Consider the following 9,526-nt stretch of genomic DNA (forward strand, 5'->3'; position numbering starts at 1 on the left):
CAGAGAGAAAACTAACAAAAGGGAGGTGACCCCAAGTAATTGGGGCTTGGGAAGGATGAGATGTACTACATAAGAGCTAAGATTTCTCCCTCAATCACCCCAAAGCCCCTCAGACAGTGCCCCCAAACCTATGGCTCATTTTCACTCAGTCCCAGAGAAGTTCTCTGGGCATCCCCACGATGCCATCCCTTCTGTGCAATGGTTTTGAGGCCCCGTTTGGGTCATTTGTGAGCTGCAGTTTAACAGTCATTCAGAACTTTGGGTTACTGCTCCTGCTGTTTCAACAAGTTAAAGTTAGGAGAAAAAGAATGTCAAGTTAGGAACAGTTTCCTATTTATTTTTGTACCTTCCACAGCACTTGGTACAGCTGCTAGAAGGGGAAAAAATGAAGCATAGGTTGGGGGGTAAACCCTATATTTTAGACTCAAATAGGTGATTTTGGGCCGGTGTTGCAGTCACACACGTTGCAGGCATTAAGGGAGGTGCTTGAGTGACAGAAGCCAGGCCCACTTGTGGAATGACTCACAAACCACGGGATATCCTCTAAACAAAAGAGCCAGCAAGCAGCAGGTTTAACGTAAGAAGAGCAAATTTAACATGTAAGCTCAGAGTTTACGGAATCAGAGGTGGGGAGCTGCAAGAAACTTCAGTGACCATGTAGTCCAAAGGTCCCATATTAAGAATCAAGAGTCATAAAAAGGTTCAACTCTTTGACCCAGTGATTTCACTTCTGGGAACCCATTCTTAGGAAATAATCGCAAGGTAAAGAACATGAAATGCATACCAACATTTATCACAGCAATTTTTAAGGGATAAAAAAATGTTTCTGAAAGTAGCCTAACAGAAGGGGAAAGTTAAGTTATGGCACATCCACTTCAATGGGAATCAATATTCCTGATTGAATATTAGGAAGATATTAAAATAACTATAAGGAAATGGAGAAATATGCATAAGGGGTTACAATCTAACAATAACTGAAGGACACAAGTCCAGAAATGTATGTACAGTATAAGTGTAAAAACCTACACAGCGAGAAAAGACTACGAGGGTTTCCACACGGCACATACGACTGAGAGGGGTGGGACTAAAGGTATCGTTTCCACTTTTCGTAATGTTGACTTTCTAAACTGTAAAAAAGACGCTTTGAACACCTAACCAGTCCTTCTCTTGTGAGTGAGCAATCCATAGGTCAGTGACCAGGCCCAGGCCAATGTTATCTATAGGTCAAATAATGTCAATATATTGAGTTGGAAGGGAAGCTGTCAGGGTAGTTTCTTTCGTCCCTCCTTTCCTCCCTCCCTCCCTTTCTTTCTTCTTGCCTTCCCTCCTTTATGTTTTATTTTGTTTTAATGTTGGTCTAGGGAGTTTTTAAAAAATTGTTCCAGGGTCTGAATGGCAACCCTAGCAGGCAAGTACAGCTCTGGATGTTGGCACCTGCAGAGACAGGAAGCACAGGCACGAAGGAGGGGACTTGCCACCTGAGTGGGAGGGGAAGAGCCTGTGCCTTTTGACCAGGTGTGTTTTCAACACATGAAGGAGTTCTCAGAACCTGTGACTCATCCCGGCAGCCCATAAACCAGCCTCCCATACTACTGCAGAGACCTGTCGGGTCACTTGCTGAAGGTGGCTCAGTGTTCCCGGCTGTCCCTTAGTCAGCTCGCTCTCACAAGCTTTTTTGCCTCCCACAGGGAGAGGAAAGGCCAACTCCGGGCCTTGACAGAGGACCTGGAACAGATCAGTGGAGGCTGCATTTCCAGTCAGAGGGGCCTCCGCAGCCTGCACGGGGCTGGCGGACAAACATATCTCCTGATTCTAGGGTGTAACAAAACATTAACTGCCAGAGTCCCAAGGACAGGAAACTAATCTGCAGAACTACCAGTGTCAAGGTTCCAAAGACTCCCCTTGGGGGCATGTTTCACCTTTACTAAGCGGGTAATAGCAGAAAGTGGATCTTAAGCAGTGCTGTACAGCACATTTCCACCTCAAGAAGCCAGTGAAGGGCTTCGTGAATCTAATCAACAAATGAAAATTAGGACGGGTTAAATCTGGTGGATTTATAATATTTTAAGATTTGCTATAACCTCTAACCCGCTCTCTAATGACCAGGATTTAGTGAGAGTCGATCTTACACATGAGAGCTCTAGGCGCCCCCGCTTCCTCTCTCTGTTGGAAAAGCCCAGAGGCATCGTGGCACAACCACAACGGAAAGAACGCAGGACCAGGAGTCAGCAACCTTGGTTTACCACCCCCAGCGCCACCTTAAATACCTGCGTGACCTTGGTTAAGTTCACCTGCTGGTGTGGCTGGAGTGGCTACAGCGGCAGGCTGGGCTCATTCCAGCCGCAAAAACCCTGATGGCCCCAAATTGAGCCTTGGCAACTTTTAACCAGCCACCTTGGAATGAATTTTGTAGGCAAGTTTCTTGGACAAAGTGGCAAAATAATGCACACCGTTAATAGCATACCATTGGCAAACAGCACACGCAAATCAGTATTTCGATTATTGTACATTAAGGCTCACATCCCTCTTTGGTGCCATATTCATATTCTTTCAAGCACATGAAAAATCATGTAAATTACAAGTTCTCAACATTTCTTTAAAAATGACTCTCCTCCCCTTGTACCCTTCCCCCCACACATCCCTCGCATCGAACTATCTAAACCGGGTCTAAAGATTCCTCCTCACCCCCTTCCCGTCTGAGCCCTGCAGGAGGTTCTGAGTGAAAGTCGAGGCTCAGGGACTCCACGTGCAGCCTGCGGGAGGCTTACTCCCTCCCCCGCAGGAGCTTTTACTGGCCCTGCGCTGCCCGCATGTTTTCTGACAAGCTCCCGAGGCGCGGTGGGTGCGGGCTGGGCATCAGTTTTGTCCGTGAAGGATGGGACGCGTCCCAGCGTCCTGGGTCCTTACCTTCTTGATGTGATCCTCCTTCAGCTTGGTGAAGTAAAACGCCACCAAGTGCACCGCGAACATTTTCCCCAAGTTTGTTGTCTCCTGAGACAGCCGAGATCTCTGTGCAGCGCTGACCCCCGCGACTCCGGAGCCCTGCCCTCTTCCCTTTCAGGCTGGAGGCCTCTGGGGGACGACGTGCTACAGATTAAATACTTCCAGGCTGCTTAGTTCAGGGACTAAACTTTGCCCCCTCTCCCTGGTCCCTCCCTCCAGCACACTTGATTGTCTAATAGGAGCCTCAGGATGGCAGCCAAGGGCAGGTGGAGGGGAGGCAGGGGATGGGTTGCGTGCCTGGGAGACTGGTGACACAAAATCTCGTTGCTAAGCAACACTCTCAGGCCAGTGGTCCACCAAGCCCACTCAACCGGGGAAAGTCTTCTGAGAACTTGGGTTTTAAACAATTCCAACTTTCAACCCTCAGGCTTTCTCTCTAGCCCCTTCCTCCTCGGCCCAGCAGTATGACTCCAGGACTGCCTGCTCCTCTGCAGCACTGTCCCAACTAAGACCAAACATCGTCCTGGTCAGGGAGATTTCAAGAATGTTGGAACAAATTCCTCCATTTGGGATAGATCAGATCTCTTAGCGAATAACCCATGGTAATGGAAAATAATCGATTAAAGTTTACCTATTCACAATGGTAAGCCAGAAAACCTAGATTTCAAAGGTAATGACCCAGAAAAAAATATGCAAGAGAAAGTATGAAGTCACCAGTAGTCTCTGAGAAGCTGCTGCTGGAAAGAAAAACTGAAGTTACAGATGGGAAACGCCTCATGCTACGAAGTTATTTGTTGTGCCCACCTGGTTGTCTCACTCATCAATTTGATGTGAGAAAGACCCAGAAAGGGGCAGATGTGTGGGTATCATAGACCTTTCACCCTTCCCAGTTGTTGGTGAGCTAACAAAATCAATAACAATAATAATGGTGTGAACAGCACTTACTCTTCCCATTTTTAGATGAGAAATCTGAGGCCCAAAAAGGTTAAGTGACTTACTCAAAACCTCCAAGCTTATAAATGGTGCAGTGAGCACTCAACGGGGCTCGGCTCTTACCTAATACATAATCTCGCCTCTATTCTTTCTCCTGGCAATAACTGCTCCACTGGTAACTATTAGTAGCAGCAGCATTCTGCTGGGTTATTTGCAAGAATTCCAACTACTTGGAAAACTAAGTACAGACACGTCACTTCAGCAGGGTCCTTCCGTGGGGGAGGAAGGCAAATGAAGGACTTCACCACACTTCCCAAATACAAATGAAGGACTTCTTCACCACACTTCCCAAATACTGAGGAAGCGCTTCCTAAGACTAGCAACTGACCAGATGTCAATGCAGGTCCGCTGGGCGCCTTCGCCTCACCTCTCCAGTAGAAGGGAAGAAACACGTCTTCCTGGTCAGCTTAGCAGCCTCAACTTTGTTTGCTTTTCTACTGCACAACCTCATTAATCAAAATAATTACAGCCAATTGCCTGGTGAGAGAGCCTTGAATAGCTGTCTCCCCAAAAGCCACTGATTCTCCTCAGGGCCCGTTACCCATCCATCATGCGGATGACCCAGTGGAGTCTAGCTGAAGCCTGCAGCGCTTGATTAAAATTGCTCCAGACGCACTGGCCGGCAGGGCTGTTGTTGGAGTGTTACCCTATGCGCGAGGAGTCTTGCGTTTGATTCCCAGTTCCCCAAATATGTGCAATTGCTACTGTTCTGAAACAGGTGCACTATGCTTGAGTCTACACAGGCTGAGAAAAACATACTGGGGCAGGTCACCCGCTTAGAAATGATAATGGTATTTAATTTCTTCCATTTAAAAAGTAACCTTGCTCTGGCCTGTGTGGCTCAGTTCGTTGAGCACCAAAAAGGCTGAGGGTTTGATTCCCAGTCAGGGCGCATACCCAGGTTGCAGGCTGGATCTCTGATCGAGGTGTGTGTGGGAGGCAACCAGTTGATGTCTCTCTCTCTCTCCCTCCCTCCCTCCCTTCCTTCCACTCTCTCTGAAAAGCAATGGAAAAAATATCCTCAAGTGAGAATTTAAAAAAAACATATCAAGGAAAGACAAATCATACAAGGAAATCTTTTAACATTTTTTAGAGTAATTACAATTGCACAAAATAGCAAACTTCTAAAGGCAATTGAGACTTCTGGTTAAATGTGGCATAAACCCACTAAGACAAAGAGAAAGGAAACAGTGATTGATAAGAGATTGATAATTATTTGAACATAATTTTGAAAGACAGGGAGCCAAGAGAAAAGTAGTGGCTTAGCGGTGTAAGCACTGAAACCTAAGTGCCTGCAGAGAGTGATCTGCTGAGAACTGAGTGATGGTATTTGTAACTAGAAAGGCTCCGGAACTGGAGGCCCAGATACGTCTGAAAAGCAGAGGCAGCAGAGAGCTGAAAGCAGGAGATGGGCTAAAAGTCTATAAGAAAGGCAGTCAGGCCCCAGGTGTGCCGCTCAGCCTAGAGCAATGAGTGACCACCCCCCACACAGGAGGCTGTGTTTTTTCTCTGGAGAGACTGAACCCAACAGCTTCTGGACTTGGGACCATGAAGGCGCCATGGGAAGTGAGAGTGAGGCACAAGACTGAGAACAGAGCCACAAGGTGAAACCTTCAAGCTGAACGACAAGTCCCCAAACCCCTTTTTTCTGTCTGGCTTCCACCAGCAGACATCTATCTATCTACATCCCTTCGTTAGGGGATCCATTTTTCCTCTGGTAAAAACTAAAGGGCCTCAGAGGAAAATTTAAACACCAGATATGGAAAAGGCAATGTTACAGATGGTAAACAGATCAGTGGTTGCCAGGGGTTGGTGGGGGGAGGTTGAATAAGTGAAGCACAGGGGAGTTTTAGGGCAGGGAAACTATTCTGTATGGTGCTATAACAGTGACTACATGACACAATACATTTGTCAAAACCCATAGAGTTTTACAGCACAAAGAATGAACTTTTATGCGTGTGAGTTTTAAAGAATTATTTAGGAGGTCAGGGATGTAATACAGACTGACAAAATAACCTAACTGTATTATAAATGTGTGAAATAGCCTCGTGAAGGGGATTGGAAGATCTGACTTAATAATCTTGGAAATGAGTGGAGTCAGCAAGACTAAAGGCAGAAGGAACTATACATAGTGCTGTACCCCGGCTGATAAAGCTGTTTCCCCCAGGAGCATGGCTTTACGAATCTGCAGCCACTATATGTGTATGCTAGAATTGAACAGTTAAGTAAATGGAAGTGGATGGTGGGAGATAGGTTTCTCACTGTTGGAGTGGGAGGTTATATATAGGCAAGAGAAAAGCTAGAATGATCCACATTACTGGATTAGAGTTGAGAACATCTGTATAAACTCATGTTGAGCTTAATACAGAGATGTATATATACATGTATATTTTACATACATGCAGTATACATAAATATTTGTCGATAAGTGTACATACATAAATATTTCACATATATTTCCTTGCTGTCAGCTGAGAAACCCTAGAGGCAATGACATCCAATAGCAATAAGCATACCTAGTGCCCACGCCTTGGTTTCTAATATCACTCTTGGAAAAAAAAAAGCAGCCCTTGCAGAAATGTCTGATTCTAGAGCTGGGACTGGGTATATATACAAGATGAACTTGAAGTATCTTGTGGTACCAGGAAGGAAATGCTAGAATGAACAAACAAAAACACCATCCCATTTTACAGAATTTTTAATTAGTTTTGAGCAGTTTAAATTCAGCTAATAAGATAATTGCCTCTAAGAAGTACTATTCTAGGGTTGTCTGTAATTAAAATAAGGAAAACACACACACAAATACATTATAAACTCTGCTATAACAATACAAAATATAATGTATTAAGTCGGTAAGGGAGAGAGTATTAGCCTACGAAAACAAGCAAAATATACTAAAAAGTTTTAAGATCAAGGCAAGATCTAGAGTTAAAAGGATATGTGAAAGTACATGAGTTCTAAAATTACTAAAAATTAAGTAACAGGAGGCAGAACTGATAATTCAGCTGAAAATCACTTATATGCATTTGTACTATAACTAAGACAAAAGTCATAGTGTATGAACCAGGTGGTAATGAAGTTAAATTACTGTGCAGAATTTCAGAGACTGAGTCTTGGGAAGTTTTTATTCCATCATGTCAAGGGAGAGGCTCTTTTAATGGCTGAAAGCCTCCAGGAAACCCAGGGCTGAAATCATCTACTTTGCCAGGATCTCAGGACTGTCAGCTGTTAGAATGCCAAGATTCTCACAAGCAACAAAATCCTTACCTTCTTTCTCCCTCAATACCATGCTCCCTTTTCTTCTTCTAAATCCTATGACTCCCTTTCTTTACAATGTGTTTCTGAATCTCTTCTCAGATGTAGGCATTACATTGTTTATTGTTACTGCTCCTACTTTCAAAATGAAAAAAGGAACTATCAAATATTAATAAAGTCTATGAAACTAAAACTATGATAGAGAAGACAAAAATTTCAATAGGTTGGACGGCATTAGAGAATTACCTAGAAAGTAGTATAAAAGTCATAAGTATAATTTCTAAATACTCATTTAACAACAACAACAAGGCATAGGAGCTACACCAAAGAGAAGTGGGGAAAAGGAGTGACTTCAGAAAGGGAAACCCTCACCTGGTATAATAGAAAATCAGTAGCCGATATCTTAAAATGATGACTCAGGAGACAGAATATGCGTATTATGTAGTCAATGAGGTAAATACTAGAAAAATAAAAAATAAGGTTGAAAGTGCTTGTCTCGCCCTGGGCAGTGTGGCTCAGTTGGTTGAGTGTCATCCCATGCACCCGGTCAGGGCACATGCCCGGGTTGAGGATTCGGTCCCCAGTAGGGGGCGTGCAGGAGGCAGCTGACCAATGTTTCTCTCTCTTTCTCCCTCTCCCTTCCACTCTCTCTAAAATCAATTTTAAAAAAAATACTTTTAAAAAAGAAACTGCTTATTTCTGGTTTTAAAAGAGGTAGCATATATTCCTTTGTCAAAAATCGATTAAAAAATTACTTAAGCTTATTTGGCTTATGTATATAGATTAGAGATACATTAATGTGCAGAAGCGTGGGTTATGGGAGAGTTCTTCCGAGTGAGCTTTGCTTTGAATTTATATTATGCATTACTTTATATACTAATACACAGAGGAAATTTTGTAGAGTGTGATAAACACCCATTTATCAATTTTAAAAGAAAATGAATGATAAAAATGTCAAGAAAATGAAAATGTAGCTGTTAAAAGAATAAGGCAATTTATGAACGTTCTAAATTACTTAAGGAATTTTTTTTTTAATGATCTCAACCTGATTACAAGCGCCTGAGGAAAAACATTTTCCAGCAGGGGATTATCAATTTCACCGCACTTCCCAGGTGTGTCAAATGGCAGGTCAAAGTAGTTGGGGTTACAAGCCTTTCCCAAGCCTCCGTGAGCTCCAGGGGCTTTCCAAGGGCATGCGGGGCATGGGGAGCAGCTAATAGTAATCCTCTGGCTACCAGATTCTAAGAGTGGAGCTTTAAAGGGCCAAGTTCAAAATCACCTCCTCTACCAAAGTCTGCCAAAAGTAGCCTCATGAAGTCAGTCTTCAAAGGGCGATCCTACTTCAAGTACTTTTTCCTTCTTCTCTAGCATTTTGTTGCCCATAAAGACAACTGTTGTTTATCATCTGTGTGGAATTGTGCCACGATGTTGTGACAGGCTTTTAGGTAACAATGACAACTCAGAAGTATGTTTATAAACACTGCTATCTCCTTTCAAGTTTATGTATTTCATAGCTTTGAAATAGAGAAGTAAAATAACCTAATTCATTTACCATTTGTTTGTCTCTTAGCAAATTACAACTTTTCATTATATTCTAATAGGTTGTTTTGAGTTAAACACATAGAATGACTGCAACTTAATTTGTCTCCCAGTCCTGAGCTGTAACAGACTTTGGTGATTTGTGATGATAGTTTTGTATGTTTGTGACTCAACAACAGGCATTTTTCAAAAGACCCAATTTCATTTTGTAGATTTACACCTGTCCACAAATAAAATGTACAAAGCATTGCAAGTCATTGGTTTTATTCCTAACCAGTTATGTACTAACCACATTTTATTAAATTACCCAGATCTGTACTGATGGAACTGAGGTCAGCGTCGAAGTCTCAGTCTATGCCCCATGTTGATGTTCAACTGAATTCACAATAATCCAGAGGGCTTCAAAACCTGTTAGAAAACTGCAAGGAAATAAGTGTTGTGTTTAGAAAAGTTGCAAAAATGACCTTAGTGAAACATATACTTGGGCCTTAGCTGGCCCAGAAGCCCTCAAAGAAAAATAAACATCAAGCTTGTTGCAGAGAAGGAAGAGCAGGTTGTTTTCACAGTGACAATTTTAAGCACTCTGTTGATAATTATTCAGCCACTCCAATTATATTTTCCCTTTTTTGTTTCACCTGATTTCATCTTTCTTCAGTCTCTTCTTCTGCCTAACCACAGAGCTCTCCCTCCCCCACAAAGGGAAAGGTGAAAGGTAAACTATTTATCACTATTTATACTCTTTAGCTGTGTTCAAGCAGCCCTTTCCTTACAGCATCCCACCTCCACTCCTCTTATC

The 9,526-nt window shown here is 43.0% G+C and overlaps 1 protein-coding gene and 1 pseudogene across 2 annotated transcripts in view; one reads left to right on the plus strand and one right to left on the minus strand.

Moving 5' to 3' along the window:
• HKDC1 (hexokinase domain containing 1) overlaps positions 1-3,011 on the minus strand; it is a 35,196-nt gene extending 32,185 nt beyond the window's left edge. Inside the window, exon 1 of the mRNA XM_081158595.1 lies at positions 2,908-3,011. Coding sequence (XP_081014721.1) covers positions 2,908-2,970 — 63 coding nt within the window. The 5' untranslated portion in view covers positions 2,971-3,011. The remainder of the gene's footprint in view (positions 1-2,907) is intronic.
• Positions 1-9,526, plus strand: part of LOC308567311 (small ribosomal subunit protein uS2-like) — a 558,798-nt pseudogene that overhangs the window by 230,607 nt on the left and 318,665 nt on the right. The window lies entirely within an intron of this gene.

The sequence above is a fragment of the Miniopterus schreibersii genome (assembly GCF_964146895.1).
Source record: "Miniopterus schreibersii genome assembly, chromosome: 14".
Taxonomy (NCBI): Eukaryota; Metazoa; Chordata; class Mammalia; order Chiroptera; family Miniopteridae; genus Miniopterus; species Miniopterus schreibersii.